The 23,686-nt window shown below is 44.6% G+C and overlaps 1 protein-coding gene across 1 annotated transcript in view; it reads right to left on the bottom strand.

Annotated features, from left to right (window-relative positions):
* Positions 1-23,686, bottom strand: part of EPB41L3 (erythrocyte membrane protein band 4.1 like 3) — a 210,567-nt gene that overhangs the window by 20,829 nt on the left and 166,052 nt on the right. The window contains exons 6-13 of the mRNA XM_060121932.1: positions 23,091-23,166; positions 20,863-21,081; positions 20,416-20,503; positions 14,716-14,868; positions 10,359-10,456; positions 9,477-9,652; positions 6,041-6,261; positions 1,653-2,216 (exon numbers count right to left, since the gene is read on the bottom strand). Coding sequence (XP_059977915.1) covers positions 1,653-2,216; positions 6,041-6,261; positions 9,477-9,652; positions 10,359-10,456; positions 14,716-14,868; positions 20,416-20,503; positions 20,863-21,081; positions 23,091-23,166 — 1,595 coding nt within the window. The remainder of the gene's footprint in view (positions 1-1,652; positions 2,217-6,040; positions 6,262-9,476; positions 9,653-10,358; positions 10,457-14,715; positions 14,869-20,415; positions 20,504-20,862; positions 21,082-23,090; positions 23,167-23,686) is intronic.

Consider the following 23,686-nt stretch of genomic DNA (forward strand, 5'->3'; position numbering starts at 1 on the left):
ATTCGTCATAACCGTAGGTTTGGACCTACATTATTTGATTATGTTGCTACTATGAGAAACGGTGATATTCAAACCTAGGATTTAGAGTGGTTTTTCTCTTAAAATATTTTCCACGTACGAAAATAGTTACACATAGATAGATTTGGAGCTAAGTCACAGAGGATCCAAGAACCCTGCAAAGGGCTCTTAGGCAACATCAAATTGAAAAGCCTAAACTTTTCTTGGGAACGTCTTGGAGACCATTCCCACTTTTTTCCTGCTGCTGCAAAGAAACAGTCATAATACCACTAAATATAGATACGTACCTCACAATGCTATCTACTCACAGGTGCAGCTCGGATTACCATTTCTAGCTGAGCATAGAACTGAATAGACTTTCCTTTTTTAGTGTTGCTTTGACTTTGCGATTTTCTTTTTGAATGCTAGGTGTATTGGGTTTGGCTCCTGACACAAAACCCTCTAGAACTGCTGGAGGAGCGGGGGGCAGGCGTAGGCAGGAGGGTGGGTTTCAGCCAGGGGCCTGTTGGCACTTCTGTTCTTTTTCCCTGCGTTCTATTTAAAGGCTGCACAGAGGGAAACCGCTGGGCTGTTCACAGGGCAATGGAGTGGAGGGAAAGGGGAGCAATTAAGAGGAAACACTACCTGCTAGGATGTCACCTCCCCCAATGGCTCGGATGAGGGAGGGGGGACGGACAGGCAGCCTGCTTTCACGGATGGAGGCCGAAGGCTCAGGTCCTTTCCTGGTCGCTAGCCGCAGAGGCCCATCCAACTTCCCCAGCCTCACGCCGGAACTGAGAGAATGGGTGCCGCCCAACACATGCCTTGGCATTGCTCGTGTTCATGAAATCTCAGCCCATTTTTACAGCGTGTGGAAACCTAACAGGAGTCTTTCCTGATTGTGTTTGGAAACTGCTGTTTTCAACCGCCGCTCTTTCTGGTCCTGTTTCTGGCCCTGCCAATGACCAATGTCACGGAGCGCTTTAAACTGCTCAAGCCCCTCTTTCTGACCCAACACACCCACGGGATCGGGCTCCCCTCATGGAGTAACAATGACGGTCTGGCAATGACAATCAAAGAGCAGCGGGGGCATTTCAGAATCTCCAGGGAGGAGAGGGAGGCATTTACAGTCTTGGAGAGCTGCCCCGAGGGTGGTGATGCACCTCGACGGCGGTGCTCTCTCCCGCCGCGCCCTGAGCATCTTTACCTGGTGCGTATCACCACTGTGCGTCATTACAGCAGGGTACATTTTGGTAACTTGCCGCCAATCTAGTTGAAAGTTACTCATCCGTCTTCTGTGTCATTCCCTTTATTGAATGAGAACTGAACAGAGCCTTTAAGTCGACCCTGAGTTCTTCCGTAGCTAACGGGTTATTTATTTACAATTGGCTCACGGCTGAGTCCTTCCCCACCCGCTGGAGTCGGTGGGCTGGCAGTGCGGTTCCGGGCCGGGCTCAGCCTGCTGCATCCACATGGTGTTGTGCCTAACCCCGGGGCCGGGTCGCACCCCCTGCACACAAAACCTCTGCACACATTGGCACAGACGATAAATGAGGCTCTGAAAGTAGGACCACTATCGCAGCAGCCGTCTGAGACTGTTTCGGACCGCGGCCCCGAGCACGACAGGGACGTGTGTTCTATGCCGCGGTACACACCTCTTCCTCTGAACTGTCACTCGGGTCATTGTCTAGTGAGGCACTCAAGGAGGCCGCCTTGGGCTCCAGGCAGCAGAGGCACAGAGCCAGAGGGAAGGAGAGAGTGAGGGCGTATGGCACTGAGAAGGAGGCGGAGAGCAGGAAGAAGAAGATGAAGAGCACGCAGGGCACCAGAGAGGGCGAGCGGATGGGGAGGTAATGCCGCAAGCTCTGGGGCAGGAGGTGGCTCTCGGAAAGGTTGGGGAAGGACAGGTAGCCATCGTCATCCAGGAGAGAGGGGAAAGACTCGGGGAGTTGCAAGGAGAAGGAAAACAGCGTGGCCCCTCTGCCCGGCCGCTGTTTGCAGCTAAAAGCCACATCGTGGTCCCCCAGGCACAGCTTCCCTCGGCCATCAGAGTCCGAGGCGGGCTCCCCGTGCAGGTGCCCGGGCTCTCTGGCCGGCTCGACCCCCGGCGAGGGGTGCCCGTTCTCCTTACACCTCCTGCGGAGCCCTGTGGGAGATGCAGGGGGAGAGCGGGCTGATGGGGGGGAGGGGGGACATGAGTCAGTGCCAAGCCCGGGTGACTGATGTGAGAGAGACAGCGAGAGAGACAGAAAGCAGTGAACAGAGGTGCAAAAGGACAAAAAGAAAACTGCAATTAGTTAATTTTCTTATGGGTACCGAGAAAAAAATCGTCAAACAAGAATTTCAGCACTAGGGTTGTTGGTGAATTTTAAAGTATTTAAAGCGGCATGCCAGCGCTGCCACGAATGGCCATCGTCTCCCCATTAGACCCTCAAGTCAAACACAGGGTGGGCTTGAAAAAAAATCAGAACCGAAGGTATCTGTGGGTAATCTCATGACTACGTTACATATGATCCAAAACTTCTGTTTAGACCAACAACTCTAGAAATTTTTAGGATGCTGAGAGCAAATGTAACTCTCTGATAACTTAAAACCAAGACTTTCAATAACTTCTCCTAATCTCCAGCGACCAGATCTGTTACTAGGGTTCAGTTAGATTAAAATGACAATGAATCCAATTTTTGATTATTAAAAACAAAATCTCTAGCATTACTTTTCCTTGGTTAGTCAGTCATAGCCAAAGCAGGTGGGTTTCCAAATCACCAAGTTTCTGACCCCACTCCTACCCATAAGCAGCTCCAATTAGGGAATTCCACAGTGAACGCCGTAGGAACCTTACCTCTCCATAAAGCACCGAGGCTCTTCTGAAAACGACTATTTTGGCCCCTTACCCATGATGTACACGGGGGAGCTTAAAGAAGTGGTTTCAAACAAGCTAACTAGCAAAAAAGAACGTGTTTTCTTGTGATGTGGTTTATCAGCACTTACTTTGTATTACCTGTGGTCCGTAAATAATAGAAAGATACAATTTCCCCACCTTCCGGTTTTTCTTAGAGGAGCCGTAGGCTTAAGCCGCCTGGTTTGAGTCCTTAAGGGGACGATCAAGGCAGGCAACCCCACAATAGTGCTCCTGGGGAGGGGCATGCAGGCTTGTGCAGGGCAAGTAAGGTTCTTTACACCCTTCCTGGTCCCCGCAGTCTCCGTGACCACAGCCAGCTTTCTCTGCAGGTGGTGGAGGGATGCTGAGCGAGAGGGGTGGGAGAGACAAGCAAATGCCAGACAGGACCCAGGGCCAGCGTGGAAGCTGCTATAGCCGAGTTCAAGACAAGGTCACCTGGAGCCTGAAGATGACTGAACTTCTGCTCGTGTGTGTGTGTGTGTGTGTGTGTGTGTATGTGTGTGTGTGTGTGTACTCACATGCGTGTTTCTGCCTAGTGTCCTGAGAGCATGGACATTATCTGGTCTGCTTTGTGACGGTAATCCAACCCTGACTTGGTAAATATAGAGACAGAGGGTAAGAAAATGCACAAATAAAATTATATCATGGATCTAGTAGAATGTAGAAGTGTCTCTTTTTCGGTATCAGACAAGTATGTCTTTTCCTAATACTCACATCTGACATTAAACACTGTGTCTTAAACAAGACGCTGCACAAATCTCACTGAGCTGAGAATAATGTACAAGTTACAAGCCGCCTTCTGCCCGTGGAGGCTGCCCCGTCACCTGGGGTGATCGTTAGTGGGGAAACACACCTCCTCTCATAGGAATCTAGGGACCAGTCGCTTAAGAGCTATTTTCAGTAATACATTTTCATCTTGGTTAAAAAATAAGCGCCCTCTACGTTACTTTTTGAAGACAGAGAAGAATGAAATGACGGCTTAATCTTCCATGTTGCTGATTAGAGTGGTTTTTAGAGCGGCTTTTTAAAAAAAAATTAATTTTATTTATTTATTTTTTGGCTGTGTTGGGTCTTCGTTGTTACGCCAGGCTTTCTCTAGTTGCGGTGTGCGGGCTTCTCATTGCGGTGGCTTCTCTTGTTGCACAGCATGGGCTCTAGGCACGTGGGCTCCAGCAGTTGTGGCACGCGGGCTCAGAAATTGTGGCTCATGGGCTCTAGAGCGCAGGCTCAGTAGTTGTAGCTCACGGGCTTAGTTGCTCCGCGGCATGTGCGATCTTCCCGGACCGGGGCTTGAACCTGCGTCACCTGCATTGGCAGGCAGATTCTTTAACCACTGTGCCACCAGGGAAGCCCTAGAGTGGTTTTTTTTTTTTTTTTTTTTTTTTTTTTTTTTTTTTTTTTTTTGCGGTACGCGGGCCTCTCACTGTTGTGGCCTCTCCACTGCGCCACCAGGGAAGCCCCCTAGAGTGGTTTTTAAAGACAGCTTTGCAGCGGGGGAGATGTAGACAGCCCTTCAGCTCCTTCAGCACAAGACCTCAGCCACGGCCTCTCAGAAGGCATCAGGGTCACAGTGCTGGCTTCTCAGAGGCGCCGACTCTAAGAGAACAGTCTTCTTGGTCTTTGTAATCTCCCATGGCATAAAAGGCACCCAGTGATGCTGGCTTAGGGCTCCATCTCATGTAAACAAATCGCTGATCTTTTAAAATCACACAAAGTGGGAGTGGAGCGTTTATGGAGCAAACGACAAGTCGTTTACTTTTATGGGGCACTTAATCATATTTACACAGCCCTCAGAATGGAGTGTTGGCCTGGGCGACTTTCAGAAATCATGGGACACATTGGCTTTTCAAGTATATCATCTTCTGATCGTGACCTAGTTAGAACCCGCCTTAAACGAAAAGAGTGTAAAAACAAAATTCAGAACAAAGCGCATTTTAACAGCAAAAGTGATCCAAATATCCTTCCATTATGTCCTATCCTGTTTTTATTTTTGTGTTTGGCAAATAAATAATCTTACCCTAAAAAAGGATGATGGATTGGGTCACTGGGACAGTCTAACATAAACAGAATGATGATACGTTTGCCAATCTGCCCATTTAGAGGTCACTGTTAAATTCTTATCCAAAGGAGCATTTTTCTACAGAGCCCCAGCTGATTCTCTGCCCCGTACTCTGCATTTGAAGAGCCCACGTGCAAAAGAGCACTTCTGAATCAAATTTACCTAAGTTTTAGCATAACCTCTAAGTTATACGGCATTTTTATTCTGCTGTTTCCTTTCACTCTGTACTCTGTACATTCCAAGACCCACTCTTGTTTTTCCATTATTATTATGTATAAACCTCCCGGCATGTTCTTTGACTTTTAGGGAGCTGCTCTGCGACATACAAAATCCCGAACCAGAAGCAGGTTGTCTACATGTTTTTTGACTTTCATTTTCCTGGAAAGTTGCTTTATAGTGATGGACCTCCAGAAATAAACATAATATTTAAAAATAAATTGACTTTTGGATGAAATGAAGTGACCAAGTTCAATGAATAAAACACCCTGGAAAAATTACTGCCAAGTTCGCCCTCCGTCTTCCCTTGCAAACTTCGGCCTTAATATCCCTTTTCCAAAACACATCTACTGGCTACTCTGATGGTTAGGTTAAGATGATAAGACTGAGAGAGGGAAACAGTGGAAACAGTGTATAAGTATGCAGGCTGTGGTCACTCAGCTACCGGCGGTCAGAAGAAGGGCAAAGCAATTACTGTGCATCTAGACAAATACACAGCCCTGGGTAGGAGGATGGGGCCAGAAACAAAGAAAACAGCTTTAGTGACAGTTCTGAATTGTGAGCCCAAACAGAAAAGTGTAATTCACTACCAAATGTATTTCTAAGATCTACAGACAGGACAGCTGTCCTGAAAGTCTCACGTAGCACCTCAGTTGTTCAATAAGAATTTCCCGAAAGTTAGAAAGGGCTTTTGTAGAGGAAAAGTGTTGACAGAGGACATACTAATTTAAAAGTTGACAACATGAAGGTGACTAATGCTGAGATACGAATTAGCCTAAGTCTTATTCACATTCCTGGCTTACGTCCTCAGTCTTATTCAGGAGTTCTTTAGAGAGTGCACAGGTCGGGGAGACAGCGGGGAGATGTACCTTTCCCTCGGGCCGTACGGCAGCGACGGGTGTGGCTTCCTCGGCCTTTTGCCGTCTGTCGTCTTCCTCGCCCCGCTCCTCCTCTGCCTTTTTCTCCGGAGTCACAGTGGTGATCAAGTTGGTCTGAGAGATGCCCTTTGTTGTCATGTACTGGCCAGTACCAACCTCTGCAGCAGACACAGAATCCTTCATGTATATTTCATGGTTTTCATTCACTGATGCTAAAAGCAAATACAATTGGAGAAATAAAGACCAAAACAGTTAAGTCAGAAGACAGACGGACACCACCGATTGCTCCCGTTACAGCAAAAATCCCCCCATAAAATACCAGGTTTCTCTTCAAAAGACAGGTCAGCCCTGCAGGTACTCTCATCTAAGCAACGCCACAGATTCATCCTTCTGTTGTCACCCATAACTGCGTTTAAGTGTGATTTCAATGCTCGTCTCTCAAAGCCACCAGAATAATTTCCATCCACTTCTCAGGCTCTCTGGTGAGGATGTGTGTGAGGGTGGAGGTGAGAGGAAGGATGGGGGGCTGAGTGCCACCGAGGCTGTTACCCACAGAGTAACTGGCGGGGCACCAGCACCAGACACTTGGGGCAAGTTCCACAACTAACAGTAGACAGACAACTGCCCTAGTGCACTTGACTTTAAACAGAGCTTTGCAAGTGCCACTCATTAAGGAGCACTGAAATGTTTTTTTAATTATTATTACTATTACTACCACTATTAGTGCTTGGAAAGTCTATCACTTCTACAATATAAAAGCTACATAAGTAATAATGAAAAGTAACCAGTTACTGGGCAGAGATTATAGAATTCAGATGGTAACTCTGTTCAACTGAAGTGCAGAAATGTTTTAATTTCTACTGTGCTTTAAAAAGACTACCACGATACGCATACATTCATTCATCTCTAGTATTTTGGGAAAACAAGACAAACGCTGCTAATGAAATTCATGCAAGTGCAAAGCACGCAAACGTAAGAGAGAACACCCAGCCTTTCGTCCCAGCTAAAATGTCTCAGTGAAAGAGATGCTTAATTTAGTTAGACTTTTGAAATTTGGTACTCATTCTTTTAGGTTTTAGGTACCATAAAATTTACTGAAATTTAGAAAGGCTGCTTTTCAAATCGTAGGCAAAATTTAATCTGCTTTCATATTTTAGGAAGTTTAAAACATAAATGTAAGAAAAGCTCTGAAATCCTTTGAATAGTGAACCGTTTTACTAAAATACCTTCACTAAGATATTTTACATCTCTTACTGATGATGAAAAAGCTCATATGAGACACAGTTTCCTAAAAGGCTTGTTAGGCTGTTCTAACAGACGATGCAACCTTGCAAAAAGCAGTTTCTATTCCAACATGCAGCCATGGCCCCCCCGAGCAGCAGCTCAGAAAACATACGAGAATTGGCAGGACCCCAAGGAGTGAGAGACAACACATACTAAACATCACTTTGGGGCAGGGAGAAAGAGACAGCATGGAATTAGTACATTGATTTCACAATTGTCTTCTGTCTTCTCAGCAATCATTATCACACAGAAGGTCACAAGGAAAACAACATTCACAACAAGTGTGTCCCCTTGGGTTCACATCGCAGGACAGAGTGGATGACATCCGGGAAAAAAAGCTGTGATTCCACACAAGCTCCTCCAGCACTGACTTAGAGAACACACACCAGTTTACACAGACTCTTCAAGGAAGAGGAGATGAGGCGCCGCCAAAAGAAAGTCATTGTCAATGTGAATTTTCCAGTATCTTAATCTGACTCAAAATGGTCCTAATAAACAGTTTTCCCCAAAAGTTTGGCTCTCAGAGATTCTAAAAACGGGACATTGTTATAGAAGGTAGAGAATGGTACGACTGACTTCCTAGGCCAGCTCACAAAAGCCTAAAGAATGATTATCAATATACCTACTGAGATCATTATGATTACATCTGTAACAAGACTGCTTTCACCTACGTCTTATTCACTCTTCGCAACAACCTGTCAGAGGTGGCCTCGATCCCACCTTACAGATGACGACTAAAGCTGGGACCTGCAGACAGTACTTCATCCACCCACCGCTGTACAGAGAGACGGTCTGGACATCGGTCTGAACTTACCTACCTACGCTAGGCGAGCATTCTTCCCACTTCGCTAATATAATTTATAACAACGATACAGCACTAATAACACAATTTTTACTTCCTCTAAGTATCCCTTTGGATACTTTACTGTTAAAGTCTTCTAAATCCGGCGATCCAGGGAGTTCGCTTCCCTACAAGCCACATCGGGGTTTGGCCAAATGGAAGGAAGAACCGAGACTCCATGGTGAGTGGGCAGCAAAAAAGGCCAGGAGGGAGGTGATACCAGGCACCTGTAACTTTTATTTGTTTCTATTTATGCTTTTGCTTATTATTAAAACTGTACACACATGCTAGAAGCTTCTCTTTTTATGTGCCCAGGATAAGTCTCCTATAAAACATCTCACCCCCAAGGAGCTCTGGATTAGGAGGCAGAGGTCTGGCCACAGTCGTGCCCTGGTGTCTGGGGGGCATGGTTCTGGGGCCCCCGTGGATAACCAAAACCCACGGATGCTCAAGTCCCTTACACAAAACGGTGTACGTCGTACAATGAATACAGTTGGCCCTCGGTGTCTGTGGGTTTCACATCTACGGATATAGAGGTTCCGACTTTCCTACAGCTGCCATGTCTTGGAGCAGAAAGTACATCTGCATGTACCTCTGGACAGCCACAGAAGACTGCTCTACAAAACAAAAGCCTGCAAAAACCTCATTACTATGCCTTAAAAATGCTACTTAAGTGATGCAGTGACTCTCTCCCTGTGGTACTCACACATCTGACTTCACGGTACAGAATATTTACACAGCAACGCTCTCCCAGTCCAGCTGGTGTAGTAATTAATATTAACCAGGACAATTTCCTTAGAGCCCTTTGCTCTGTTATTTGAATGTCATCCTTTCTATCAGCTATTATTCACTGACTGATAAAAGTCACGTTCTATTCATAACATTTTTAAAGAAACAGAGATAAATCTAATGCACAGTTTTCTTTCGGAAACAAATCATCTAAAACCAACCTGATAATCATTTACCATCTGCTGAAAAGAGAAACAAATTACTTATAAGTATGTGATTGCTATATTTAGAATGAGAGCACCCTTCTCCAAATTCAGGGCGCCAGCTTATGAAAGCCACTTCATTCCCCAAGTACCATTCTTTTGTGTGATTTTATACAAACCCACCAAGAACAGACATAGGACTCCCACAGGCACCTTTTCTGGGGGGTTGGTTAAAATGTGCCACTCAGCTGAAGACCAACGAGTGCTCTTCCTTTCATGCTATCGCAGAGCACCTGTGTCCATCAAAGGCTCACGATGGTTTCTCGCTGCTCGGTAGCCACTAGCAATCATTAAGGGGAGCAGTGCCTACCTCCGTCCAAGCTGCGAGACATGGTATAACGTTTGCTGGACGAACGCTCGAAGTAAGGGGCCGGGCGGTCTATCAGTGCACTAGCTCTCCTGGTTTGGGCTTGTGTTCTGCCACTGTAACGAAACTTGGACCCCAAGGTAAGGAACTTCTTTGGAGGTGCTTCTGGTAACAACAGTCTGGAGATATTAAAGGAAAAACATCAGCAAGACTATTAAGCCACATACTAAGAAGGCTAACTTATCACTCTGTTCTGAAAGGTAAAGTGCTTTGTGTACTCAGGGTTGAACCCCCAACCTGCCATTCAGTGAACCTGGTTTTATAAGGAAAAAAAAAAATCACTTCACACAGTGTATATCAACTAGGGATGTTGTAGAGAGGCTAGAAGCACAACAGGGGTGGAGCTGGACTAGGTGAATTTGAACATCCTATGGAACTGGAGAGTCTGTGGTTCTACAAACCCAGAGAGCAATTAAGTAGGGGATGTTAGTGAAGAACAGTGACCATTTATTACTTTGTAGACACAAATCTGAGGGCTTTAGTACTTACTGGATGTGGGCAAAGGGGTGCATGGTATTGAAAAGCTACTGAAAGAGTAAGGAAGGGATTGGACATCTGAAGTGGATGTTCTAGAAAAATAATGAAAAACCTCTCAAGATAATGAAGGGGAGATGAGACAGATAAGTATCCAACAAATTAAGGAAAATCCTTCAAATTTCGTCAGAAGTTCTTTTAGGATTTATCAAGAAATCTGGCGGCAACGAACTTGAAGGAATAGAAAGGATCTTGTGGTCACATTCTTCTTTCCAACAACCTCTTATCAGTGTAGGTGATTCCAACCATTCTACTTCTTCCTTAGGAAAGACCAAAGTGATCTCTACCCACCTGAAAAATGTATGGTGTTCCACACACACTTTCCACAAACGCTTGGCCGCTCTATGGTTGGGCAGCTTAAACCCGATGGTGCTTTCAAATTGTTCAAACTAAATTTAAAAGACATATTGAAGAGTAGAGTGAAGTTTGCAATCATAAATAACATGAAAGCAAATAATAGACAAAGTCAAAATACCACCCACAATTTTTTTCTTTACTCCCTAAATCAATTGCTATACACAGATTTCATGCTATACACATTCACTCGTTTAAAAAAATCTCCTATCTATCTCCTTAAAATGCTGCAGGTACAGACAACCACATTATGCATGTAGTAAAAGTTTCATGTACAAGGATGAATCTTATGAAAACTAAATGCAAAAAAAGAAGAATATTTGTATTCCTTCCAGAGACCAGTTTGTCCTGATCTGATTTCTAAGCCTAATCGTCATAGTTTCTCTCTGACATCATGACTTCAGCTGGAACGCAAAGAAATGAATAAAACAGCATTCTCAGGATGACATTTTCTCCTTGTATCTGGTCTGGAAATATGCGCATATCCTAGGTATTTGATGACTTGGTATCAGATACTGCTGATTTTATTTGTGCATTCTAATATAGATTATCATGTTAAATGCTAACGTCTCTCAATATTATACAGTCATCCCTCAGTATCCAAAGGGGATTGGTTCCAGGACCCCTGTGGATACCAAAACCTGTGAATGCTCAAATCCCTTACATAAAATAGCATACTATACACGCATATAACTTATGCAGCCCTCCCATATACTTTAAATCATCTCTAGGCTACTTATAATGCCTAACACGATGTAAATGCCAGGTAAACAGTTGAAATACAATGTGAATGCTACGGAAACAGCTGCCTGCATGCAGCAAATTCAAGGTTTGCTGTTTGGTACTCTCTAGAATTTTTTTCCTGAATATTTTCAATCCACAGTTGGTTGTATCCACAGATGCAGAACCCTGGGATACGGAGGGCCGACTGCATAAGGTCAGGGATTGGGAGAACACATTTTCATATTTTTCAGCATTTAGAGTTCAGATGATACTCCATCAGCCATCTGCTTTTTCAGGGTGAGGTAGCTAACTTCCTGAGTAATATATTTTCATATTACTATGGCAGATACGCAAGAAATATTTTTTATTTTCTGAATACATCAGGCCACCAGAGGGCAATCATCTTAAACAGTAAAAGGCTTCCCCAAAGAGCTCAAACCCCCCAGACTACTGGTATAATCGATAGCAAAAGTAATTTATGCGGCAAAGAACCAAGGGGAGGGGTCCTGTGCGAGGTATGTGAACTTTAGCTATTCCGGACCTCTGTTTCTTGTTCACTGAGTGGGACTGGCCAGGGGGAGAAGGGGAAGTACATGACGGGTGGCTCTAAATGCAGTCGCCTTCCCCATTTTCTCCCTCTGTCTGACATTCCTGTCCAGGGACGGTCATGAAACTCACCCCCGTCCAATGGACCCAGTCAACCGACAAGCCAGAGGAAGGGACCTTGACTAAACCATCCACCATTTATTCATCCTGCATCTCACATGGACGACACGCCATGCTAAGGCCAGGGGTTTTACAGAAGAGTCAGCTAGCTCTTCCCGGAAGAAGCGGGAAGCCGGGAAGATTCTTACTGCTCTGTCCTACTCAGCACAAAGATGAGAGAGATCCCTGCACTTTTTGAACGTTTATCTCTCTCTCTCTCTGTGCTCTGTATCCACTTCTTCCAACCGCTTCAGAGCCTTCGTGCCACCAGTAATTCCTTCTCCTTCTCCTTCTTCTCAGCCTATGAATATGGTTGTAAAAAAGGGGAGGAAAACGACTTTCTCTGAGCGTGTTTCTGCAGAACCAGAATCACTGCTAAGTGTCAGGAAGGGAAGCCGCTGCTACTTCACTCCTCACCTTGCTGCTACCCGCCGGGGGCTCTAGCTCTTTCCTGAACCCCTACTGCCGCGACAAGACCTGATCGTCAAGTTCAACACACTTTCCTTAGTTCTCATCCGAGTGAACCAGGCTCCCTGAATCTCATCTTCCTTATTTATCATCCATGACTCTTTCTGGCCCTTCTTCTCCTCTCTGGTTGTTTTTCCTCATCTGCCTCTGGTCCTTTTCCGCCTACCCCTCCCTCAAAAAGTGGTATTATCCAGAGTTTCTGTTTTAAGAGTTTTTTCCCCTCTAACTTCCTTGTTCTTGGTAATTTCTCCAAGACCTAAGGCTTTGAATAAAATGTATTATACAGCTGATGACACTGTTTAAATCTTATATTTCTTACTATGCAAGGATCACCCCCCCGCCAAATTCTGTCCCAAAAGGAATTTCAATCTTTTTTTCTGAAATTCTCCCTTTTTCTCTCTAGTAATATTATCACCATTGACTTCGCTCATGCAAACCCAAAACCCTCTGATTATCCTGGACTCTCTCCTTTCCTCTTTTTTTTTTTTTTTTTTTTTTTTTGCGGTACACGGGCCTCTCACTGTTGTGGCCTCTCCCGTTGCAGAGCACAGCCTCCGGATGCGCAGGCTCAGCAGCCATGGCTCACGGACTCAACCGCTCCGCAGCATGTGGGATCTTCCCAGACCGGGGCACGAACCCGCGTCCCCTGCATCGGCAGGCGGACTCTCAACCACTGCGCCACCAGGGAAGCCTCTTCTTTCTTCTTTTGATCTTTGCCCCATCCTGTCTCCAGGACCTACTGGTTCTGCCTCTGAAACCTCTCTCTCAAATGTGCTTCTTCCATTCTATTCCCACAGCCTCTGCCCTAGTTTAGGTCCTATCACATCACATTACTAAGCTGCTGAATTTCATCCCAAAATATCCACCGAGTATGTCACATCCCAGTTTAAAGTTCCCATGGCTCACTGTGGTCTCATGATGCACTGCTCCAACTTCCCCTTCTGGCCCCTCACAACATCTACGCTCATTTCACGTCTACGGAATATTATCACACTTGCATCGTGATGCTGTAATTGCAAGTGTATGAGTCTTCTCTGCTGAACACAAACTCCCTATAGGACAGGAATAAGGTCGTATTTATCTTTCTATTCTCAATGCCCAACACAGAGCTTGGCAATATATAGATGCTCACTTAATGTTTCATAAACATATCTTGGTTGTAAGACATGCAATCTTTAGGAAGTATTAAAAAATGACTTTAATTTCAGATAGCTCGTAGAATATTTCAGTCTTCATAGACAAGTTTGATTTTATATTTACGTTAAACACGACTGCTTGCTTTATAGTCGTAGTCTTTAAACTTTTTTTGTACTGAGATACAACTGACATATAGCATTATATTAGTTTCGGATGTACAACATGATGCTTTGATATTTGCATATTTTGTGAAATGACCACCACAATGAGGCTAGTGAATATCTATGACCACGCAAAGTTACAAATTTTTTTCTTATGATGAGAACTTTTAAGATCCACTCTCTTAGCGACTTCAAATACACAATACAGTGTTATGAACTACAGTCACCACGCTGTACGTTATATTCCATACAGTGATTTTTAAATTGTGTTTTCCACCAGTGGTGAGGTTAATTCTGAAGACAGGAGATAATTCTATATTGTACCAGAAAATGTTCAGAAACTAAACGAGCTGCAGTCTTAGAGCTTCAACTGCCTCCATTATATTAACTATACTAATTAGAACTTGGACATTATTTATTATCTATTATGAGAAAACAGCAGATATTTACTATATATTATGTCAAACCACTAAGGAGGACATAAGTTGACCATCGATGGATGCTTCTGCCTAAGGAGCAAGGATTAATTAACAATTTTGATTCTTTCATTAGCCTCTCTTGATTGAAAAACAAAGGGGAGAAATACATTAGGCTACAGAACTTGCATAATTTATACCCGGTGTCACTTGTTCTAATCTTTCTTATACTTTGATGCATGTTACCTCTAAGCTATTCCCTTTAGGGTACTATCAGATTTGGAGGACAAGAGAGGGGACACGGAGACAGATCAACAGGACCGATTGGAAGAAACCTATTCTCTATTCACAAAGAGGTTTAGCAACTAAGAGTTTCTTTGATACCGCAGCTTGAAAAATACAAAACATTATTCATGAATCTTGATTTTCCGCTGAAATATGTAAAAAGGAAATCCTTTAAATTAATGTATGCAGTGGGGAAAAACTAGAACAACACAATAAAAAAGAAGAGAATATCTTATTTATTACTGTTTATTGGACAAACCTACAATAAGTTCTCTTAGGCATTTAGCTATAACTCATTATGTCCTGCCATGTTCAGAACGTGTGAGCAGGTAATTTACGTTTTTGTTTGCTCTTGGGTAACTTTCTTCCCGACATACATGCAAATTGGGGTCTACTCACCTCTCCCGGCCGGATCTTAATGTAAAAGTTGCTCCGTTTGTATGAAATCTTTAGAACCTTTGGCCAGGCAAACCTGTTGATGCGTAGTCGGTCACGATATATCAACAAGCCACTTGCACACACTCCTAACATGATTTCAACTCCCTCAGAATCCTGGAAAATGGCAGCAAGAAACGCTGGATGAGCATCTCACCTATTTCCACTTGTGGCGGGTACACAATTTAAGCCTCCAGGTCAGAACCTATAATTAGCTACCTGCAGCTCTCATCTAAATATGCAAAGTACTGTAGCACTGTAAAAAATATTCCCACTAAATAACAGCCTTTGAATGAAGATATTTATCACTATGGAGGTTTGTTAGTGTAAACTGTTCACCCACGTATCTTGGACTTACACAGTATGTCAACACTGCACACAGAGGTCACCCAGGTGAAGGTGTGTTAGTAACAGTAACGATCAGAGCCTCAGTTCTTATTACTGAGTGCCAGGCACGGCTCTGACCACTTTACGTACATTGTTCATCTTCACTAGGATAATTCTGAGATAGCTGCTATTATGATTCCCACTTTACAGGCAAGAAAACTGAGGCACAGAAAGGTTAAGTGTCCATCCCAGTTGAATATGGGCAGCAGGGGCAGGGCTTTTAACTAATACGTACACTAATAGAGAGACCCCCATCATTTCCGATGAGTGTTTTGGGGTTTGTTCCTTTAAAAAGTCTTGATTCTCTGGCGGCTTCCCTGGTGGCGCAGTGGTTCAGAGTCTGCCTGCCGATGCAGGGGACACGGGTTCGTGTCCTGGTCCGGGAAGATCCCACATGCCGCGGAGCGGCTGGGCCCATGAGCCATGGCTGCTGAGCCTGCGCGTCTGGAGCCTGTGCTCCACGACGGGAGAGGCCACAACAGTGAGAGGTCTGCGTTTCTTTTTTTTAACTTAATTTTTATTATTTATTTAATTATTGGTTGTGTTGGGTCTTCGTTGCTGTGTGTGGGCTTTCTCTAGTTTCAGTGAGTGGGGGCTACTCTTTGATGTGGTGTGCAGGTTTCTCATTGTGGTGGCTTCTCTTGTTGTGGAGCACGGGCTCTAGGCGCGCGGGTTTCAGTACTTGTGGCTGGCGGGCTCTAGAGCGCAGGCTCAGTAGTTATGGCACATGGGCTTAGTCGCTCCGTGGCATGTGGGATCTTCCCAGACCAGGGCTCAAACCCGTGCCCCATGCATTGGCAGGCGGATTCTTCACCACTGCGCCACCAGGGAAGCCCTTGATTCTCTTTTTGTATACCATTACTGGCAGAGTAAAATTTGAATATAAAATAGTCTTTTTAAAGTACAAGCGTACTCCCCAACAGGACCCCAACACACACTCACCGCCCAGTGGTGCTCACTTAACCACTTGGCTCACATACATAAATACAGATGCATTTAATATATGCATATAGATTTCTTTTCCAACAAAAGTGGGATCATGCTATATTTGCAACTTTCTTTTGCTGCTCGCACAGTCCATCTTTGGGTCATCTCCTAGGGATGTGCAATGAGGGGTCCCAGAGGTCACCAGAGATGTTATATAAAGCTTAGGAGATACCCCACGAGCAGTCTATGCCCCCTCAATATTGTGTCCCAGTGAAATTAGGGTAAAGTGAACATCTGTGGTGGTCGTGAGTGGGGTGAGAACAAAGGACAGAAGGCGGTGCTGTGTGTGATGTGCGGTCCCCACCCCCCGTGTCTCACTGGTTGTTGGAAGCAGGGTGTTGTGGAGGCGAAGCTGAGGTCTGAGACACAATCATCGGCGGGGCTGTCCCACTTTGAGTCACTGCAGCGCCAGCAAACGCGGGGAGGGAGACATGAAAGAATCCAAAAGGGGGCTTCTGACTCATCTGTACGGGAGTGGGAGGGACCGACTTCCTAAATCCCGCCAGTGCAAAGCACAAGACGAATATTTCCAGAATCAGAAATAAATATTTTGGTCCCTCTCTGGGAACTGTGAGGTTACACATACAATTTAACTGATTTAAAATGAAATATTTTTCCTTGGAAACGTATCACTCCACTAGACACGAAAATCACTCTGTGGAAGTGGAAGGACTTGACGGCAGGATATTACAACATAATCAGACTTGAGGGGAATTCAAAGGCTCCGCCACCATTTATCAAGGGCTTTAACCTGAAAGAGCAATTTACAGAGCTATGACCTGATGCCGGAAGTAGGGCGGTGGGTGGGGGGCACGATGGACCCTGAGATCTAGCCGACCTGCTCCCAGGACCACACAGGCGACCCCCCAGGTCCTGAGCAGAAATGTCTGCGCGAGCAGGGCTGCTGGGGTAACGGCTCCTTGAGTCACTTTCTTTGTGATGAAGAACGTAAGTGTAGCAAGCACTCTGGGCATTCACAACCTCTTCCATTATGACCTACTTTAAATCACTCCTTAGTATCTTTGAATCACAAGAAGGTGGAATCCGTTTGTGGGGAAGATGGGAGGCTCCTGCAATGCATCCTCCCTTGCCGTCTCCCACACACACTTCTCTGGGTCCCCACAGCATTAATATCATCAGCGCAGCCCGAAGCCCGAGCCAGCGGTGCTGCCACTAACCCCATTCCTATTCCTTCTCCAGACCCAGGCTGGTGGAGAGCAGCCTCTGTTTATCCTGCTGACCTGGCCACGTGGTCAGCACAGCGCCTGCCTAGCACGTGTTAAGCCACTACTTGTTTGCCGGAAGAAAAGGCAAATGAAGAAAGAAAATGGCAGGAATAAGTGGAGCTTAAAATTGATGATCGCTTCCATTTCACTCATGGCACAGCAACCAAAAAAAGGATACTTTTGATATCAAGGTTACTGCCGCAGCCCATAGCATTGAGGTAGTAGCTTGATAAATCTTCTGTATCAAAAGCTATGACCAGGGCTTCCCTGGTGGCGCAGTGGTTGAGAGTCTGCCTGCCGATGCTGGGGACACGGGTTCGTGCCCCGGTCCGGGAAGATCCCACATGCCGCCGAGCGGCTGGGCCCGTGAGCCATGGCCACTGAGCAGCCCGTGCGTCCAGAGCCTGTGCTCCGTAGCGGGAGAGGCCACAGCAGTGAGAGGCCCGCGTACCGCAAAAAAAAAAAAAAAAAAAAAGCTATCATCGTGGTCTTTCTTGGGGACATGTGTTTCCCTATCAATAAACATATTTAATGCTCCCTTTAGCAGGGAGCATTGAAGGAAGCCCTGGACAGCCTCAGCCTATCCTAATTAAAATAAACGAAGGTACTATTCTCTTAACTTAAAATCGCTGTTCCAACTTTCCCATCCTTTATTATCTCCTGGTCCACGGCATACCCGATATGGATTTATAACTACATTTCAGAGTCTTATATGAAATAAATGACTCTGACAGAGACTATTCAGAGTGACATTAAATGACAAACAAGCAGAGACCGTCTTCCTAAGACATTTAGAACAGGTTTTCCAAACCAAGGGACCTTCTTCACCTAACATGGATATTTATTCTTCATACAGAGCTGTGGAGTCCAAGATCACAGTTCCGAATTTCTAACTAGGTCCTAGAGCTCAGGGCCTTTCAATACTACCAACAGAAGAGAAGCATCTCACTTATTAACTGGAAATTAGCTCTAATTTAATTCAGTAAACTTCCTTCTTGAAATGATGGAGCGCGTCTGCATGAGAAAATGAAGTCCATAACCAAATCATTTGTTATGCTTAGTATTCACATGAAATCCTATCACAGGCTGCATTGGCACCTTCCTTAATTCTCTCTCTTTTTTAATTGGTTTAATTGGCATAATTTCAAATCACATTATTGAATGACAAAGCAGCCATCTATTTTAATTCAGTCGCTGCAGCCATGTTAAGTGATTTCATTTTTCCTGATAGGAACACAGATACATGCTGAGTTGCCCTTCTCCTACATGGAGGCCCTCCCCTTTTATTTATTTATTTATTTTCCCCTGGGCAGTAACTGAGTCGTCGTGTGTCATGTAACTCAAAAACAGCTTTCGAGTCACGCAAATTTCCAGGCTACCTTCATTTCTGTCTTGTTTCCTTATCTTTTAGCCACGTAGGGAAAAACTCTAAGAGAAACACAGTCTTAGTGCGTGTCCTTATTTTCTTTTTAAATCCTCATCCTACCTTATATCTGGCATAAGCTATAAAATGCTATGTTATCCGAGCACAAAGTAGGTGAAAACATGCAATAATTAACTGGCAAGTAAACAGAGCTACACCTGCTGCTGTAATTACACGCAAATGTCAACGAGCTTGGCTCTCGGGTGCCAGCACCCCTGGTGAGAGCCAATCCTCAGAGATTCTGCTCTTGTGGAGGCCGTCAGGCCTCAGAAGTGCTCACCCTGAGTGATGGACAAAATGATCCACACACACAACCAATTCCACCTGCGTTCATGTGATCCTCACCATCGTCTTGTCCAAACTCACTTTCAATCTGTCAGGTCCCCAAATGCAGCAGCAACAGAACGTAGACATCACAGATTTTCCTCCTAGGGGTCCCCAGGGTTGTTGAGACGTTTGCCTAAACAAAGCTGGCTGAAACCCTCTTCATTTCTTGGCCCCAAACTTGACTGTGTAAGACACTCGCTCGGCTGGCAGCCTGTTAAGTGCATGTTCTTGTGAGCCCCGGACTGTGTGATCATGACCACTCTGTCCACCCGAAGTAAAGCCACATCCCCACCCAGGAGCGACATCCTCGTGTCAGCCCAAATCAGAAGCTGTCCCCGAACTTCAAGTACTGATCTTTTCAGTGCTGCTGAAGTACCAGAACCTATCCCTAAGAGCCTAACACACTTCCTATGTTTTGCTGATAGAAGTTTTTGGGAAACCTTGCCTCTGCTTCCATGGCACTTCTATTCACAGCTGTTCGGATAATAGACTAACAGTCCATACGCTCACTCTCTCACTGTTGAAAGATACAGAGATTCTGGAAGAAGTGTGACGTGGAGTTAAAGCTGCTGACACATCCTCCCAACCTTAATCCAGCCCAATCCTGACTTCTCTCTTCGCAAGACTCTGGAACCAAGATACAGCCTCAACAATTCACCCGTCGACTAGGCAATCTTTTCTTTTCTTTTTTTTTGGACAGGCAGAGAGGATTTATTTGTAGCAGAATTATTTATTACAGAGAATGTCCTGAAAATAAACTGACCAAACACTACAATGAACGTGCTGTATGTAAGGATGGAGAATCCGTTTTATTACACGCAGTGACTGAGAAAGTTCAAAACAAAACAAACCCCAAACTATAGTGCTTGTCCAGTTCTCTCTGCCCTCTTATCTCATCTCTTCCCTCTTTTTCTTTCTTTAAAAGACAAGTTAGGCAAAAAAATAAATAAAATAAAATGGTGACAGTGACGAGATGGAGAGCAGGGCTATTCTGGAACTCAGAGCTTTTATCAGCTCAGAAGATGGATCAAAGCTGTCCCCAGGAGAAGTCACAGAACCACTGTGATAGACTAGGCAATCTTAGCCTGGCTGGTTAATGTTAACTGAACTTCAAAATAACCATCTTATTTCAAAGCACTGATGATTTGTCACAGTATCTAAACTTTATAGAGAGCTTTTAAAATTGAACATGAATTTTCTGAGTGCCTGGTGGGCGTCACACACAGTACTTGGCGTACAACGTTTGTGACAACTGGGTCCTGGACACTGTTAAATAAAATTAGATAGAAGGCCTGGAGTTTAAAATATGCGTACCTTGGCATGATGCAAATCCACCCCATACATGGAGAGCTTTTTGGCATTTTCCAAGAAATACATCTCTGCTTCTGCGGGCGTCATGCCTCTGATAAGGAAAAATGAGAGGTATTACAATGCTGGTTTTTTTTTTTGTTTTTTTTAACCTGGTGGAACCATAATATTTTCCACTTAGCTCCCTTGCAAGTTCCCACAGAGGCACCAAAAGATTTGTACTCTGGGGGAGGCGGGGGGAGAATACCAGGAAAATGGCTTTTAGCAGAAACATCACAAGGACGACCCGAGTAGGAGTCTGACTACCCAGAACTGTACCAGGCCTAGAACCTCACTCTGCTGAGTCCCACCCTTAAGGCACTGACTTCAGTCCCGGGAGAAGCAGGTGGTGCAGGGGATGCCCACCCACCGAGCACAGCTTAAACGGACGCTCTTGGGGTTCCTGCCGCTAACCTGTGGCTCTTGTGCAGCTCGATGACTTTGTCTTCTAGTTCTTTTGTGTGGTTTGGCGCGAAGCGGAACTCGTTGATGTAGTCACTGCCACACTCATCTGGGTCGTAGTCTCCCAGTTCTGACTGGACGGTGTACGAGCCCAACGTGGCAAGGGTGACAGAGGAGCAGGGCAGCCTGCCAGACACGATGTCATCGCGCAGCTGTAAGCAGAGGTAGTACCTTCCAGGAGCCAGAGGACGGGCAGAAAGCCAGCGTTAGGAGACTGGAAAGGAGACTGCCCAGTACAAAGTGGGCGGCAAGCAAGCTCTCCCTGCAGAATAATCCACTAGGACACATTGTCTAGCATTTCTATCTGGATCTATATACCAGGGGAAGATACTTAGCTACAAAATACAATATCTAAGGGCATATAGAGGCAAGTTCATAATAATACAGGGATTCACTGATGAGACACAGAATAAAAGAAACCTACAGACTATCTCTCTAACATTAAGATAACGTTGAAAGTCAAACAAAATCTCTGGTGGGGGAAGTTATAATATAAAAATGGTGCTCTTAAATATAACGATTAGGCCCCAACTACCTAAAGGAAGTCTCATTTTGCTATCTAGACGAAAGGTCCTGCCACACGCCCAAGACAAACTGCAGGTAACTCAACGGCTGCGCCGTCATGAACACTACCTGCCACTTCCTGCGTTCCTGACGAGAGGAGCTTTCTCCTGGGTCAAGGTCTCATTTTCTTCTTTAGATAACTTCCTAGAATTCAACCGTTACGAAGACTAACTTTGAAGAATTATTACCTTAAAATCTCATCACTAAAAGCAAACAATTCTAAACTGGGGGACTGTGAAACGTTTTCCATAAAATTTTGCCAACATCATATGCAAATATCTCCATTAATAGCTGACTTTTACCTTCCCTGTTATTCTGCTTCTAAGAGTGACAGATATACTAACAGTAGAAGACTCCAAGGTAAGTGGGAACATTGGTGAATTTTATTAACAGTCTTCATGGCCCAGCATACGAGTATAAGAATACAATATACCTTGTACCTTTCACACAAGAAACGAACCATTAATCTGTTGAAGCTGAGGACTATATGATAAAGCGTTAAGGTCCCCTCTAAATACGGTTTTAAGCTGATGATGTAAGTAAATGCCATGTAATCCAGATACAAAAATTCCTACACATTTCATAGGCCCTACACACATGACACAAATGGAAAGGAATCATGCACTAGATTCCAACTCAAAGTGTATATACGCTCTCTAACCATAAATTAGCCACAATTAAATAGTCCCTCAACTAGTAAAAAGTATCTTTATGTAAGAAATTACAAATTGTTTTTTGATTTAATGAAAATATAAAAGAAATCTTCTGGAACTAGTTTTTCCCCTTCTCCTAACATGTCTGCTGAAACGATTTTTCATCATAGCAAGTGACTAAAGCTTTTTGAGCGATTTCTCTTTCCTGAAAAGCCTGCCAAGAAGGGTTGTAAGGCCACACTGCACAGCATTACTCTGACTGGCTATAAACTGACTACGAAACACAGTGAAAAAACCAAGGATTCCAAAGTAGAAAGCATTAGAAGAGGCCTAGAGGGACACACAGCAAACCCAGAATGGCTTCCTAAAGAGATTCTTCCTTATACTCAAAGCTCAGTCACCAGGCCAGACTGTTAGAGTCCTTTCTTGATGCCTTTTCTCTAAAACGAATGAAACGTCTTCCTTGTATACAGAAGGTGTGGAAGGTACACTCTTAGGCGTGCACGTGTTTATGTGCATTTGTGTGTGTGTGTGCACGCCTGTGTGATTTTTGAAAACAGCCACCACGTGTCAGACTGGTTATAGAAAAAGGCATAAGCATCCGAAGACACACTTTTGCTCTAAGTTTTGAAGGAGGAGCACTAGGAACTGTCGTATCATTTAAGGCTGAATCCCGTCGAATTTGACTGTGGTGGGTAGACGACAGCAACTCAATTCTGTGTGTTTTCCCACCAGGGTCAGGCAGAGGGAAGTATCAGCTTAGCACCAAAGATTCAACTGGGAACAGATACGATTTGGCAAATCTTCTCATCGGATGTTTGCTCTCATTCAGTTGCCTTCTGTTTGCCATTTCGGCATGGATGACTGTAAGGTCACCAGATGTAAGCCTGCCCTCCGCCCGAGAATTTAACAGGAGCACGACTCCTAACATGCCTGCCTTTTTCACTGCCAACTTTCAAATACCTGGTGATATCTTCAGAGAGCTGGGAAGGGTCTGGTGGGTAAAATTTCACATTAAATGAAAAGTGCCAAGCACCACCTGCAGAGAGCAGAAAAAATCAGAATAAAGTCTCAGACGATCCCTTTGTACTTATTATACTAAGCGGTGGCTAGAACAGCCCTAACCCCAGTCACTAGCACCCAGGCAACTTTTAATCATCAATGGAAAACAGGGAAGTCTCCTTTCAGTGAAATTCACAGGTAACTCTGAAACTTCCTCCAGTTTCTAATCTTCTGCCCCATCAAATCCTTTGCTGGGGTTTATAACTAGCAAGGAAATTGACTAAACTTCCTCCCTTTCTCAGGGACAAGGGCCTTGGGAAGAGGGGAAAAAAGTAAAGGAGACAGATAAGCCTCAATCAGAGGAGTCTAGGGCTCACCGGACCTATCCTCTGAAGTTCTGGAGAGCTCACATACCAACATTACAGACAGAATCCCATTTCCTTTGTCCTTTCTGCTTTGTTATGACAGGTCAAATCCCATAATAATACATGTCAAGGATGTATTTATTTTATGGGAAAGGTTTGCTGTCATATTAAGAGATGAGCTGCTCTGTGGGC

The sequence above is a fragment of the Lagenorhynchus albirostris genome, chromosome 14, assembly GCF_949774975.1.
Source record: "Lagenorhynchus albirostris chromosome 14, mLagAlb1.1, whole genome shotgun sequence".
Lineage (NCBI taxonomy): Eukaryota > Metazoa > Chordata > Mammalia > Artiodactyla > Delphinidae > Lagenorhynchus > Lagenorhynchus albirostris.